We start from the raw sequence: 16,536 nt of genomic DNA, 5'->3' as shown, positions 1-16,536 counted from the left end.
CTTTTAAATTGCGTACAGGGCTTTACGATGATATACCAGTACAATCCAGAGTAGGGCAGGGTGGGATGCTCTCCCCTCATCTATTTGATGCTTATATTCATTATTTGCTATCAGGAATTAGGCCTTCGTATCTTGATAGTTTATCTAATGTGTCGTATATTGTGTACACTGTCGACCCCTTAGTTTTAAGCCGGACTACAATTTGGCTTGTGGATGATCAGAAATTCGTAATTTTGTTAGTTTGCGGTCGTTAGGGATGTACATCTATTCCACACTTCATATTTTGCAACTCAAGACTTTGAGAGATACTTAAAAAAAAAGTTCAAATTTGGGTCTGCAAAAATTGTACCAAACCGTGGAAATACTCACACCGTGCTTTAGCTCAAATGTATTCTACATATTGTGACTATTTTGTCTTGTTTTGACTAGTATGTACTCGTTATTGAAGAGGAAAGATTGGCACCAGATCCGCATGGCTTATTTTAGATATTGCAAGTTTTTGCTGAACTTTCCCATTTCACATCGCAAATGACGCATTATTGAGAAGTTTGGTGCTACTGACATCATTCAGTCGTTTGAGTTGCTTATTGATAAATTAATAAGACATGCTTTTGAGTCCGTAGGCCCAAACCATAGCACCTGCAGTGTATTTTTGCCTGAGACAAATGTTTTGGTCTGGTATGTGTCTTTGTATATGTTTTTTTGTGTGTTTGTACTTTATTGTGTTTGTTTTGCCTAAAACTGGTAAAAAAATAAGTTATTATTATTTACTATAACTGATACCCCACACTTTTTGTCATGAAGTGAGCAATTATAATAATGTTATTATAATATCTTCTCAACCTAAGAAAAAGAAGCTTCCTTATTCATCAAAAGCCCCCTGCCTACGCATCACATTCTTCCTACCTGAATAAAGTCTACGTCACCTAATCTCATTTTTTCTATCCGAGGAAGATGAGTTTCTGAGACTCACAATAAGTCTGGCTTAAAATTTATAGCTTTTTAGCCGAAATGTCATTACGATAGTTGTCTTTCAGCGCCATAACTTTCTCTGCTCTAATTTCCACACTATTCAAAACATTGAAATTGTTCAAAACATTGAAACTATTCAAAACATTGAACTACTCAAAACATTGAAATGTCAAGAAAGCCTTTGATCCTGTCAGTGCAGGTCAGCGACGACTAACTTCTTCTTAAGAACTTACTTAACACATAACTTCCTCGAGAGTTTATGCCAAGTCCTTAAGCTTGCTTAGAACCGGACAGGAAGGAATCTCCCGGACCCCCAGCTGAATGGGGACTTTGTGCAAGCCTTGTTCCGACTTGTTCAATAAATGGGTTTCTGCTGTCTGTTTCGTCCAAACCATTATATATTCATGGCTTCAGATATTATGTGTTGTTTATTAGGCTTAATTTCCTCGGGAAACACCACTTTTCAAGGTGACCCTGCAGTGTTGTTTGTAGTCACTTTTTTAGTTAGGAAGAACTCGTAAAAGATCCATCCTGACGCTATTATGATATCCCATAAGCAGTATTCCCCCTCTGGGGATAGAGACGCAAGAAAGAGCCTATGGCAAAGTGATGACCCCAAACCATCTCATGGCGCCAGAACAACTTCAGCCTTCCATGGTGCCTCCTTTAACGCCTCTTACTCTCTATTCTTTGCCGGGGATGAGTGTACAAACACTGATAAAATAATTCCGAAATAGAAAGAGTCGAATTTGTTTTAATTACAATTAGAACAAACTTGCGTCATCACTTTATGGTTATTGTCAGTTCTCGTATATTTATGGGTGCTATAACACGACTATGAAAAGCGTCAAAAAGCTGCTAGATGGAATTTACCTATAAAAAAGGAAAACTGTATTTAATTTAAATCTATAAGATAAATATTTTTTTTATTACTTTTCTGGTTTATCTTGGTTGACTCATTCGTTGGTCAGCAATGACTTTATGCCTGTATGAAGATATTTACGCAGGTAGGAGCGCCTTAATACCTAAAAGCAAAATTTACGATTTTTATAGAATATCACAAATTTTGTATGTCTCACCGCTCCCCCAAAATAATTTCCTGAGTATTTTCCTGCTTGTAAAACAATCATTGGGATGTTAAGTCACTTAAACAAATAGTTACCAAGGGGTTGTAGAAAAGTAACTTTGCTGGTAAAGACAGGAATATTGTTTAATAATGTGGTAAAGCCATTGTTGTTCTGTAAAAGAAGGGTTCTACCTGGAATCTTATGTTCTCATGAGCCTCATGTTCTGATGCGCATTCCATATCTCTCTTATTTGAATGATAGCATGGACGTGCGCCAGCGAAAGGAAAACGTCTTTCAGATTTTTCGAAAATCATCTACCAAGTTTGAAGCGTCTCTCTATTAGATCCGTTTCTGCTGATCAAATTTGTTTTATATTACTTTCTAGGGCTTCATGGTATTACTTTGTCGGAGATGCGAGAGATAGGCCAGTTTTACAACCTCTATCTCAAAGACTTTTTTTTATTTACCAAAATGAACCCAATTCATTCAGCTACGTCTTATAAATTTTGTATTTTTTTCTCCCCTTTGTATTATTTTTAACTGTTCGCGCAAACAGCTCGAAAACCTTAATTTTGATTTCCTGTAAAATTATGAAAAAAAAAACAGATATGCTCTTTAGTTTGGATACGACCATATATGTTATAATTTTAGAATAAAATGTAAGCTCTTTTAAGGTTTTTGTATTTTATATCTTATTATCTCTCCACTGTAGTGACATAATTTTTTTAATTGGTAGGAAGGATTTCGGAGGCTGCACCCCATGGCCCTTGGCTCTTCGGTCTTCAGCTCTTTATCCCTTAAATGTCCTTTCTATAGAACGATTTGACTTTTTTTTATTTATTTTTGCCAATCTGTGGTCCTCTTTATCAATGGTTGCACTGAAAACAACATATCTATCTTTTTTTCTTTTTTTTTTAGCTCTTCAATTTCGGTTTTTACAATATTGTTACATAAATCGCGGGCTACTTTCCAATGACGGACTGTTCAGTGCCTGGTGTTTTCTTAATTTAAAAGAGAACTTTTGCCAGGAGCTGTCAGTGATACACAAATTAAGGTCCAATATTTGGTTCCTCTAGTGAGTTGATCACCCTCTTTTCTTCATTTTATTTTTATTTGAAGGTTACTGTCATGGAGATTTTGTCTTGTTGCTGTTGTTCCCACCATTACTAATATGCACGGATGCTTTGAGGAATTCATCTAACATCATAGTCCTTAATTTTTTTTTTTATTGTGTTAGATGAACTAAAGCTTACAAATGGCTTACGAAAAAAAAGGAAAAAATAACTCGGTAACAGTACAAAGCCACTGGAGACCGACACAGCAGCGCCAAACTGTGCCACTTTTTCGTTATCTTTTTCTAGAGGGCCATCAGTCTTTTAATGCCTTATGGCAAGCCGGTCTAAACAGCTGTTCCTGAAGTCTCTAGGTAAGGCTCCTGAGGAAGATTAAGCTGAATGGTTAACATATCTCAAGCAATGATTGTATAAGGTAATATTCGGGTTATGAGTACCCAAATACATCCAGGGGTGATGAAGACTAATACAAATTTATTTTTAGGCCCTGTTGTTGTCTGATCTCGAGGAAGTTTTGCCTACTCCTTCCCTTCCTCTACATGTGGCTATGATTTTTACCCTTGCATTAGGTGGCAAACCTTTCCAGGCAATTGCCTCATTTTACCAGCATCGTTAACTAGTTTCTATATAAAATGGCTAGTTTTCTTTGACTGAGATAGGTATCTGCACTTAGGAGAGGGAATAGACGAAATTTTTCTAGATTGCTCTGAAATATTTGGACCTAGAAACATAATTTATAAACAAGAACTTTTGACTGTAGAAGATAAAAACTTCCAAATCTCTGGGTCAGAGGAACATTCTCTGTGCCTCGTTTTGGTTTTTTAGCCCTTTTAATACCAATCATTTAGGAAAACCTTGGTTTGCTCTCACGAGCTACAATTCATTCATTGTATATATCTTTTATTTGAAGATACATCCCAACAAGTGTATTGACTCGTTTCCCCCAAGTGTTTGTCGGAAAATGTCGTATCGTAAGTCGTTTTGCATCATTGCCTGTGCATCAGCGTCTGTAATGTAACTACTAACTATAGTGTGGGGTAAAATAAAAACAACAAAATTAAAATTAAATGGTTGTTAAAGTCTTATTTAATTAAAGCTAAAACCTAAACAATCAATAAAATACATAATATAAGTCATTAGGTATTTTGCCACATCTTGTGGCCCAAAGGGTTCTCAACGATAAGATTCCGTGTAGAATTAAAAAGGGAAAAGTTAAAATATCGGTAGAGTCCACCGGGCCTAGGCATTTCCCCCCTCGGAAAATTCCTTCGCCCCAAAAATTCCTCCTATTTCCCCCAAACTTATTCGATTAAAATTCTGCGATAGCCATTTTATTTACAATAATCCGAAGGTCAAATAATTATGTCTCCGGGATTGACAACCTCCTTCCTGTCCTCGGTGCAAGGGTTGTAAGCTATGTAAATTGCCCATTGTTAAGATATAATGTTTTTATGGAAGGGTGGTCGTATAAACTTCGGAGGGGAAGATACCTCAAAGGCCTTATTTTAATGCCAAAACATCCTAACTCTTATTGAGCCTTTAGATAAACACATAATTAGTTCTAAGGAAGGGGTGGGGGTGGAGTTAGAAGTTGATATTTAATCGTTCTTGATTTCTGAGAATATATCTGGTCAATGCTGTTATCATGAAAGTAAAGATTAACATTTAACCCCCAAATTAGCAGAATTTATTTTGTATAGGATGGGACTGCCCGTTCCTCATCCCCAACCTTCCCTTCGTAGTCTTAGGAACTTCGGAGTATGCTCATTCAATCGAAAATTGAGACTTCTAGTCCCTTTTTTGTAAATTGAAAGAGATTGGAGACAATCAGCCCCTGTCCTAAAACATTTTTTGATACCTGGTCCTTTTGTTACCCCTTAGGAGATCTGATCAACATTTCGAGGTACCTATTTTTTACTTTCTCTGTGGCTGCTCCGTTTTACGTGTGTGGGAATATTCCAGGGGGACTCCGGATCCCGAGTCCACTAACATAGTATGATTAACACATATTAGATGTTCGTTATTTTAACTAAAGGAATTCTTTTTTTCTTGGTTAATTTTGTTATCAATCGCGTCATTCTCTGTAAATTGATAACAAAAGTGACTAAGCTATTAAAAAACAACTTGTGTTCAGTCATATCAATGGATTTTGCCTTTCTTATGATTAATTTTTTGTATCGGGAAATTCCTTTCTTGTAGATTAACTTGCAAATAATTGAGTGATACTGAAACGAAAATGTGTTAAATATTTGCTTTTTTCCAATATTTGTAATGCAGTTCTTTCAGTTTGCCGTCCTTGATGGTCTTAGTGGAGTTCCTACCCGGACGACGCCTACTTTAACCCCAACGACACTGAAAAACATCGAACAAGTTTTTTTGGACGTTGAATCAGGAAGAAATGCACATCAACACGAAGCTGGATTTGTTCCGCCCGTGGCTCCCCTTATACCCACAACTGTTACTTCACAAGCTTATCCAGTTAGCACATCACAGTCAAAAGTTGAATCTTCACAACCTGATTATCAGCAATCTGGTAAGAATCTTTCAGTTACAGTAGCTCGAGAAAATTATCTTGAAATCATGCATTTGTATAGATTAAGAATAACAGTTCGGGAAATATGTCTATATATTACTGAGAGGTGAAAATTGAGGGAAATTGGACAGGCTTGGACACCTGCCGGATGCAAATTTTCTTTACTATCATGCCACATTTTTATCTTTGGACATCCTTAATATGATGTAAAAATGTACCCTCGTCCAACATGAACGTAATATGGAATTTTCAAGATTTTAAATGGACGTTTCGGTCTTGTCCTCTTTTTCTTACCTTAAAAATGGTTTTTTGAGCTCCTTATTATGAATCTTTTGTCTCAATGTGTATTCTATAAAATCTTGAGAAAAAAAACGCTCTTTGTCGTATGTTTGTAGTATTTCTTACGTTATGTAATATCTTTAAAAGGCTGGGTGTAGTTATTGTAACCTTGAAGGTGAAGTCTATACTAGAAAACATCTGTTCATCCCTTAAGCCCTTTCAATAAATGCTGTGAACGCGAAATTTTAGGATAAATGGAAATGGCGAGGTTTTTTTTTCCAACATTTCACGATTTGTCGACAAACTGATTACTGTAGCTGAAAAAATTTAGACACAGATACCTGGGAAATAGGATTACATCCCTCACCTTCTATGATATTGATATGTTTTCAGATATGATACGGAGAAGAACTCGTAGCTTGTTATTACCATGACTTGACTGTTATTACCATAAGACAGGGTTATTCCTTGCGTCACGAATGTTGGTACTAAGAAGGGGGGGGGATTGAAGTGTGGATGAACACGAGTTAGTTGATCCCAAGCGAAATTTTTGATTAAATTGTCCAAAAATCAAAACCAAAGGGTTTATCCCGGCCTTTTCTGAAAATAATTCAGAAACTGAGAACGATTTGTTTAGTGGGTCCTTATTGGTCAGTCATGTCTGCAGAGACGTATTTAATTTAAAAGAGGCAGAGCAGTAATGCCAGTTTATGAAAACATCGGGAATGGGGACAGTTTTTCCCAGTTTTCCTATTGAAATTTAAAAAAAGAGGGTTTTCAATGAAAATACCAAAAAAAGGCATTTCTTGAAACTTAGGGATGGTAAAAATTAGTCTGGGGGGGGGCATGCTCCCCATCGGTTACCGCTCCTGAGGCAAGGGTTATTGCGCATGGTCGGGATAAAGATGGACCAGTATCCTACCTAAACTGCTATCTGACAAAATTTTGTGTAATATATTCCAAAACGGAGCTAAAAAAATTAGCTGCAGAGCGTTTATTTTAGGCTTGATTTTATTTAAGTTTTTGTACAAGCACCTGCCCCACGAAAAGACACGATCAGCATATTTTCACTCTTCCATAAAAATATGAAAATATCTGACAGTCTTATCTTTTTGGGCGCGACAATATGAAATTATGTTTAATACAAATTGATTTCAATGGTTTAAATTCTTAATTTTGACAGTGCTTAACTGCAGCCTCCAATTTGTGTAACTCACTCTCTGATTATTTCAATTTATTTTGCTTTTTAATGAAATTGCGACTCAAAAATGTCAATGTCAACATACCAATGTCGAGACAACAATGTACAATGTCATCAGAGTGAGGATTCTTAATCCCTACACTCCGGTGCTAAATTGTCGAAGATTCATTTTTTAAGAGTTTCCCTTTTTTTTGCTAACCATATTTTTGATATTGTTACCACTATGGACATACGTATTCTCAGTAACTGTAGCTTAGATACTATGTGCACATAGTAACTGTAGCTATATATATATATATATATATATATATTGATTCTCATTATCCTTTTCTTCGAACTGCAGACGATGTGAACTTTTTCTTGATGTCTTGGCGTCACCATAGGCTGGGTGGATACAACCACTTGACTTGCTTAGCTTGACTTAATGCTCCTGCCAAAATGCTTCCGGCGTCGAGAGTGATGCTATGCCTGTCTACGCCTCCATTTAGACCGGTCTTTTGCAAGGATGTGGACATCATCCTGAATATTTGCCATGACTAAGAAGGCACATACAACCACCCTGAGAAAAATATGTATTTTTTCCGTAAAGTTGTCATCTATTTAAATCATTCTTGTGGTCAGAAATGTCAATATGCCAGTTTTGAGAAGAAATAAGAGTATACAATCACCCTAGGGAAAATAAGAATTCTTCCATAAAGTTGTCACGTATTTGGATCGTTCTTGTGGCCAGAAATGTCAATATGCCAGTTTTGAGAAGAAAAAAGAGTATACAATCACCCTAGGAAAAATAAGAATTCTTCCATAAAGTTGTCACGTATTTGGATCGTTCTTGTGGCCAGAAATGTCAATATGCCAGTTTTGAGAAGAAAAAAGAGTATACAATCACCCTAGGAAAAATAAGAGTTCTTCCATAAAGTTGTCACGTATTTGGATCATTTTTGTGGCCAGAAATGTCAATATGCCGGTTTTGAGAAGAAAAAAGAGTATACAATCACCCTAGGAAAAATAAGAGTTCTTCCATAAAGTTGTCACGTATTTGGATCATTTTTGTGGCCAGAAATGTCAATATGCCGGTTTTGAGAAGAAAAAAGAGTATACAATCACCCTAGGAAAAACAAGAATTCTTCCATAAAGTTGTCACGTATTTGGATCGTTCTTGTGGCCAGAAATGTCAATATTCCAATTTTGAAAAGAAGAAACTATACAGTCGTTTTGAGGGAAAATCTATGAACTCATATATATTTATTTATTTTCTTTATTTCCCTCAAAAAATGAAGAGTAGGCTACAATATAAATATAAAGAAAAGACAAATGATAACGCTTACAATAAAAAAATATATCAAATATTGATTAAACACTTTAAAAAAAGGATGCAAAAACACTTGCTAAATAATTTACCCTGTAAGTCATCAAGAGCCAGAACTGTTACTAAAAAACGAAATAAATTGTTGCCTAAAAGGATAATATTCGTCTTGTCTTCAAACGTTTTATATTTTTTCTTGATACAAACTACGGTATCCTTCACTTTTTGCTTTAAAACAATCTAGGTGTCACTAAAAGAAAGGGGGAAAATTCTGAAAGATCAGAAGGTTGGAAATTACGGAAGAGGAGGAATGGGAAAAATACGTGAGGCAGAGCAACAGCGCTATACATACGACCGAGGACGTTCCGACGGTGAAGACCCCGAAAACGAATTAAAAGACCAAATGCCTTGCGTAGTTTCATCTGAACATGCTGAACCGGGACTGATATAAAATCTCTTTTCGAAGCAGAATAAGGTAATCCCAAATAAGTGACTACTGGCGACGACTGGAAAATAATACCATTGCCGCAATCGAGAGTCGCCCTGACATTATCCTCTAAACAATTTACACAAAAAATTGACATTTTTCAAAACTGATAGAAAGGCCCAAATCTTCTAAACAATCACTTTAAATATTAAAATTAGAAACAAGACTAGACTTGGACCGGCTTAGAAGGATAATGTCATAAGCATATGCAATGTAAGACAGATTTCAAGATAATGAAACAAAAGAGCAAGAAAGAGAATTAAGGGCAGTGGCTAAACATGAGTTGAATATATAACGAGAAATGATTCCTACTTGTCTAATTCCTCTACCCACTTGAATTAATTTGGACTGAGATGAAGACGAACTCGGACAAATACGAATCTTTAATCTAGAATACCAAAAGCGAAGGACTTGAATGACAACTAGGGGCAATCCAGCATGGATTAAAGCGAGCAGTGCAGATGCATAAGAAATGTTATCAAAGGCCCCTTTGATATCAACCAGGAGGGCGTATAGCGGTTGACCATAAACTCTTGCTTCTTCAATAACTTTGCTGAAAGATGCATGGGTGTGGTCACATCCCAAACCTCTCTTGAAACCAACTTGATTAGAACCAACGTCGAGAATTTCAAAAAGATCCTTCAAACACTCTTCCAATCATAGAACCCCTAGTAATTTGCCTCCAGGAACTACAAGATGACAAGTCTTTCTTCCCGCTCTTAGGAATAGGCGTAACTGTGCCAACATAGAACGAAGATGGTGCTAAACCAGTAGTAAGTAAAAGGTTGAAAAATTCCAGTAGAGTAATAAGAAAAGAAGAAGGAGCAAATTAGAGATGATTAGAAAATACGCCATTATGATCCTTAGCTGACTGCGCCTTTAACTTTTGATAGCTTTACGTAACATATCCTCAGATATCCTGTAATCAGTTGAACAGTTCCTCAACCTTTCATCTATTTGCAACACAACACCGTTGGAATCATGCGAAGTCGACAACTTAGAAAAATAATTCTCCCACTCTTTTATCGACGGTGTAGAATTAATATCAGGCATGTTAGTCCGCCTATTGTCTCAGAGAGCTTTCCAAAGGAGATTCTTGTTCTTGTCGTTATCAACGTTTGAAGAATCTTCTTTCATAGTCAGGTTATTATGACGGCGGAGCTCCGGTTGAAATTCGACCTTTCTCTTTTTCATTAGCAAAAAGCTGGATGCAAGTCTCTAGGTTTACCAAGCGCCCATCATTCCTAATATGCTTGTTTTGCCGCCTTATTAGAATTTACCAAAAAAAGGATTGAGGCTCCAAAAAGGTTTCTGCGTGCCCAATCTTATCTTATTAGTAGGAAAAGCTGCCGCAGCACTGTACTTTAAGCAATGGATTAATTCAAGATAAAGACAATTAATAGTCAAAGATGGATTACTGTCCATCACGTCCAAACTATCAGGAATAAAAACTTTATCAATTAAAGTCTCAACTTTTTCTTGGTAAAACGGTTTAAAATTTGGATTCCAATCAACCCGATCAAAAAATTTAGGAAGTTTATTGCTTAAATACGAACTGGGGAAGGACGAGAATATATATATATATATATATATATATATATATATATATATATATATATATATATATATATATATATATATATATATATATATATATATATATATATATATATATATATATATATATATATATATATATATATATATATATATATATATATATATATATACCTGATTAATTAACCAATAGTCGTTCATTTTCTGGTGGTAACAGAAGTTTCAGCTACATTGTCTTTTAGCACGAGAAAATGCCCCGTACAACATACCATGAATAAAATCGGGAGTACGTAGGTCGACACCAACAGATTCAAATGTTTGGCCTTACGACTTATGTATAGTCATGGCAAATGCAGTTCTAAGTGGCAATTGATATCGTTGATACAGTGCATCCAAGTTGATCTTTACTAGAGCCGAGCGTAAGTCAAGAAATGCGAACTCCGTCTCCTGATTTCCCCCCAGTAATTATATTCGCCTTAATTATGTTTTTACGTAATTCAGTAACAATAAGTCGGGTTTTATCACACATCCTTTCTGAAATGTCTAAGTTACGCAAAAGCATAAGTATTGTATTTTCTTTATTTCTAAGTCATGGGCTGGTAAATCTACAGTATCAATTGAATTTAGGAATTATGGAGGGAATTCAATTCCTCCTTTTTCTTTGTCTTTCACAGAAGGTTTGTACCCTCCTGGAAGACAGTTGATAATTTTCTCATTTATTTTACTAAGTTCTTTATTGATCGAAGCTAACATTCATTAAATTGAAATTTTGATTGGGTAGACATCCTTCAAATACTTCTACAATCAAATTACCACTAGAAATTATATCTTCCGGTAACTCGGATTTTACTAAAGTCATTCTTGCGAAGATTTCCATTTCCCAGGTCCAAGATGTACTTTGCAAATGCTTCGTGTTCATGATCGACCCGCATATTCTTTTCTCAGGAAATATGTTTGTATTATTTCTTAAGATGACCTTTTTGCTTTATTGACAATTCAAGTGCTGCACTGCAGTTCCTTCAGAGTTGTACTGGTAAATACTGTTGGAAATCACCTCAAGCAACTAGAATTTTCCCTCGAAATAACAAGTTTGGATTTTATAATGGACCACAACAACTGATCCTTATTTTGTAAGCCAGGGAGGTGCTTCGTCAATTAGAGAAGCTGCTACATAAGTTTATTCTAAAGCTTCGTTTGAACTAGGTCTTATGCAGAAAATTGAATCTGAGGAAGCGGAACTTTCAAGCCGAAGGTCTTATTTGTTGTTAGTCCAAATGGCAATAAAGTCGATGCTATTCCTGTAATAATAGAATATATTTATTCACTATAATAGCTAGAGCTAACATAAGTTTATTATTGACACACACAAAAGAAGACACAAAACAAGGATTAACACAAAAAACAAATAAATAGCAACACAAAATTAAAGCATCAAGTGCTGCATCAAGGCCAATAAAGTAAAATGAGTCGTAAATAAAATAAAAACATGTTAAGAGTTAGTTTTCACGGTTAAAATAGTGACTCTTTTCACAGATTATATCAGAATCTTGAAAATAAAAATGGTTGGTACGTTCAGAAACACATAAATAGCGACGAAGACCGCGCTGCCTTTCCATAACAAACACCAAAAACAAGAAGAACAATAGGGAATTTCTCAAGACAGTGGGAAACAAATTAGAATGAATATTTCAGCCCTATGTCCAAGGGCCGTCCTCAGCAATACAAAAATATATAAGAAAAACCTACAACAGCATAAAATCAATAAAACTAAAATGAAAAGGTTTTCAAAACAGTCCCGGTATCTTTACCTCAGCGAAGTTCAACTGGGACTTTCTAGGAATACTCTGAACCACTTTCTAGGAATAAGCTGAAATCAGGGTGTTAGAAAAAAAACGACAAAACCAAAGTGTTGCTCTCGCAACACAATGAAAACCATGGTTAAAACTTGCACTCCCGCGACAGTAGCTCAACCGGTACCAAAAGTTCAGCCGGTACCATCACGGCATTTGCGATACGTGGGGCTCCTTTGACGTCGATAAAGTTAATAAAGATGTCCACAAAGTTAATAAACCGTTTTTTTTGCGTAACTTTGTTGACTTTATTGTTGTTCGAAAAAAGTTGAACTTTGTTTAACTTTTTCAAGTTCAACCAATAGCTGAAGACATGTGGAAGATTTCAAATATACAATTTACAAATTAGTGTCTACAAATATAATAGTGTATACTTGTTTAAATATTATGCTTGGTAAAAGAATAAGGGTTATACAAACAATATTTTCATTTATTGTCATAAAGAAAAATATTGTAAAAAGATGGTATTTTCGGCTTGATGTCTGACTATTCCAGTTGCTTTCTATAAAAAATTGCTGCAAAGTCGAAAAGGTGAAATTCTTGTGCAAGTGGGACAAACTTTATGGTTTGTACTTTCAAGAATTTGCTTTATTAACTTTATTGACGCCGTGGAAGCCCCGCACTGCGCAGGTAGTCTTGTTCCCTCGTTTATAAAGATTTTTAATTCTGTACTCATATATTTGGACTTAGTGCTTTATCTTTTATTATGACAAGAACTTCCACTGATCGGCATGACCTTGTGCGGCGTTTGATAATAAAATTGTTTATCGTTAATCGTCAGAATGGGGGGTAGGGGAAAAGAAAAGACTGAAAGCAGGTTTTAACCGTATAGATTAAAATGAATTTAAGAGCAAATTTCACCAATAGCCTACTTAAAACACAATCTTGGTATACAATGAAGGCACAAATCAGATAAAATTAAACTGAATAAAGAAATATATTTTATCCAGGTTCAATTATTTTAAGTAAAACAAATCTTAAAAAGTTTGCTACTTGTCCTTGTGAAAACACTCAGCAACTGAAACGTCGACAAGACACCCTATGTGCCAGCAATGGCTTAGTAGGATCTTTATTCTTTTATCCTTAAAGAGAAAAATTAAATAAAAGCAGTAAGATCAAACAGTTCGTGGTAACGAACTGTAGTAAGGAGCGACCCGGCTCAATAGTAAACGAAATTCTATAAGACGGAATTTCGATGCTAAAAGATATATCAAAAGAATTGGATTTTAATGCTGATTTTAAGTATATAAGTATCATCAAGTTTAGTCTTATCTAATCAAAAGTTACGAGCCTGAGAAAATTTGCCTTATTTTAGAAAATAGGGGGAAACACCCTCTAAAGTCATAGAATCTTAACGAAAATAACACCATCAGATTCAGCGTATCGGAGAACCCTTGTTTCAAGCTCCTATGTACAAGAATGTGGAATTTTGTATTTTCTACCAGAAGACAGATCACGGATGCGTGTTCATTTGTTGTTTTTTTTTTTGTATTTTTTTTTCAGGGGTGATCGTATAGACCCAGTGGTCCTAGAATTTTGTGAGAGGGCTCATTCGAACGGAAATGAAAGTGCCTAGTGCCCTTTTTAAGTGACCAAAAAATTGGAGGGCACCTAGGCCCCCTCCCACGCTCATTTTTTCTCAATGTTGTCGGATCAAAATTCTGAGATAGCCATTTTGTTCCGCATAGTCGAAAACCATAACAACTATGTCTTTGGGGATGACTTACCCCCCACAGTCCCTGGGGGAGGGGCTGCAAGTTACAAACTTTGACCAATGTTTACATACAGTAATGGTTATTGGGAAGTGTACCGACATTTTCAGGGGAATTTTTTTGGTTTGGGTGTGGGGTTCAGGGGAGGGGGCTATATGGGAGGATCTTTCCTTGGAGGAATATTTCATGAGGGAGGAGAAATTCGATGAAAAGGGCGCAGGATTTTCTAGCATTACTATTAAAAAAAAAAACAACAATGAAAATTTAAACATGAAAAAGTTTTTTTCAATTGAAAGCAAGGAGAAGCATTAAAACTTAAAACGAACAGAGATTATTACGCATATGAGGGGTTCTAAAAATAATTTAGCATAAAGAGCGAGGTATTTAGGAGGAGATAAATACTTCGCTCTTTATGCTAAATTATTTTTAGTAATTTCAACTATTTATTCTACGGCCTTTCTGATTCAGGGGTCATTCTTAAAGAATTGGGACAAAACTTAAGATTTAGTGTGAAGAGCGAGGTATTAACGAGGGGACAAACCCCCTCATATATATAATCAAAAATATAAGAATATAAAAGTTTGTTACGTAAGTTAATTCTTAAGTTACGTGTATTTTTTACTAATAAAAACGTTCGTTAAAAATTAAAAGTTCTAGTTGCATTTTTAAGTAATTAAATTAAAAAAACTAGTTTTTTTAACTGAAAGTAAGGAGCGACATTAAAACTTAAAACGAACAGAAATTACTCCGTATATGAAATGGGTTGTCCCCTCCCCAGTCCCTCGCTCTTTACGTTAAAGTTTGACTCTTTGCCACAATTCTACTTTTTAAAACAACTAAAAACTTTAGCGTAAAGAGCGTGGGACTGGGGAGGGGACAACCCATTTCATATACGGAGTAATTTCTGTTCGTTTTAAGTTTTAATGTCGCTCCTTACTTTCAGTTAAAAAAACTAGTTTTTTTTATTTAATTTCTGAACGTTTTTGAATTAATGCATGTTTGATTTTGGCTCTCCGCACATAAATTATTGAAATGAAATTAGTAAATTAATTTTTTTTTGGCTAAATGGCTTTCTCTTAGTTTTGATCAGACGATTTTGAGAAATAAGGGGTGGGGAAGGAGGCCTAGCTGCCCTCCAATTTTTCGGTTACTTAAAAAGGCTACTAGAACTTTTAATATTCAACGAACGTTTTTATTAGTAAAAAATATACGTAACTTAAGAATTAACTTACGTAACAAACTTTTATATTCTTATATTTTTATTATGTGTACGAGGGGATTTGTACCCTCGTTAATACCTCGCTCTTTACACTAAATCGTAAGTTTTGTTCCAATTCTTTAAGAATGACCCCTGAATCAAAGAGGCCGTAGAATAAATAGTTGAAATCACTAAAAATATTTTAGCATAAAGAGCGAGGTATTTATCTCCTAAATACCTCGCTCTTTATGCTAAAGTATTTTTAGAACCCTTCATATGCGTAATAATCTCTGTTTGTTTTAAATTTCAATGCTATTCCTTACTTTCATTTGAAAAAACGTTTTCATGTTTATTTTTTCATTGTTTTTTTTTATAGTAATGCTAGAAAATCCTGCGCCCTTTTCATTGAATTTTTTTCCCCCATGGCATATTTCTCCAAGGAAAGATCCTCCCACATAGCCCCCTCCCTCAACCATACCCCCAAAACCAAAAATATCCCCCTGAAAACGTCTGTACACTTCCCAATAACCATTATTATATGTAAACACTGGTTGAAGTTTGTAACTTGCAACCCCTCCCCCAGGGACTGTGGGGGAGTAAGTCATCCCCAAAAACATAGTTATTAAGATTTTCGACTATGCCAAACAAAATGGCTATCTCAAAATTTTGATCCGTTGACTTTGGGAAAAAATGAGCGTGGGAGGGGGCCTAGATGCCCTCCAATTTTTTTGGTCACTTAAAAAGGGCACTAGAACTTTTCATTTCCGTTAGAATGAGCCCTCTTGCGACATTCTAGGACCACTTGGTCGATACGATGACCCCTGGGAAAAAAAAAACAAACAAAAAAAAAACAAACAAATAAACACGCACCTGTGATTTGTCTTCTGGCAAAAAATGCAAAATTCCACATTTTTGTAGATAGGAGCTTGAAACTTCTACAGTAGGGTTCTCTGATACGCTGAATCTGATTGTGTCATTTTCGTTAAGATCCTACGACTTTTAGGGGGTGTTTCCCCCTATTTTCCTAAATAAGGCAAATTTTCTCAGGCTCGTAACTTTTGATGGCTAAGACTAAACTTGATGAAACTTATATATTTAAAATCAGCATTAAAATGCGATTCTTTTGATGTAGCTCTTTATATCAAAATTCAATTTTTTAGAGTTTTGGTTACTATTGAGCCGGATCGCTCCTTACTACAGTTCGTTACCACGAACTGTTTGACCGAAAAATTGGAGGGCAACTAGGCCTCCTTCCCCACCCCCTTTTCCTCAAAATCGTCTGATCAAAACTAAGAGAAAGCCAT

General features: G+C 35.5%; 1 protein-coding gene across 2 annotated transcripts in view; it reads left to right on the top strand.

Annotated features, from left to right (window-relative positions):
• LOC136029384 (transcription factor kayak-like) overlaps positions 1-16,536 on the top strand; it is a 58,126-nt gene that overhangs the window by 20,256 nt on the left and 21,334 nt on the right. For both annotated transcript variants that reach the window (XM_065707710.1, XM_065707709.1), the window contains exon 3: positions 5,399-5,645. In XM_065707710.1, the coding sequence (XP_065563782.1) occupies positions 5,399-5,645 (247 nt within the window). The remainder of the gene's footprint in view (positions 1-5,398; positions 5,646-16,536) is intronic.

This window comes from Artemia franciscana, chromosome 7 (genome assembly GCF_032884065.1).
Source record: "Artemia franciscana chromosome 7, ASM3288406v1, whole genome shotgun sequence".
NCBI classification, from domain to species: domain Eukaryota; kingdom Metazoa; phylum Arthropoda; class Branchiopoda; order Anostraca; family Artemiidae; genus Artemia; species Artemia franciscana.
This window is presented reverse-complemented; position numbering and strand designations above follow the sequence as displayed.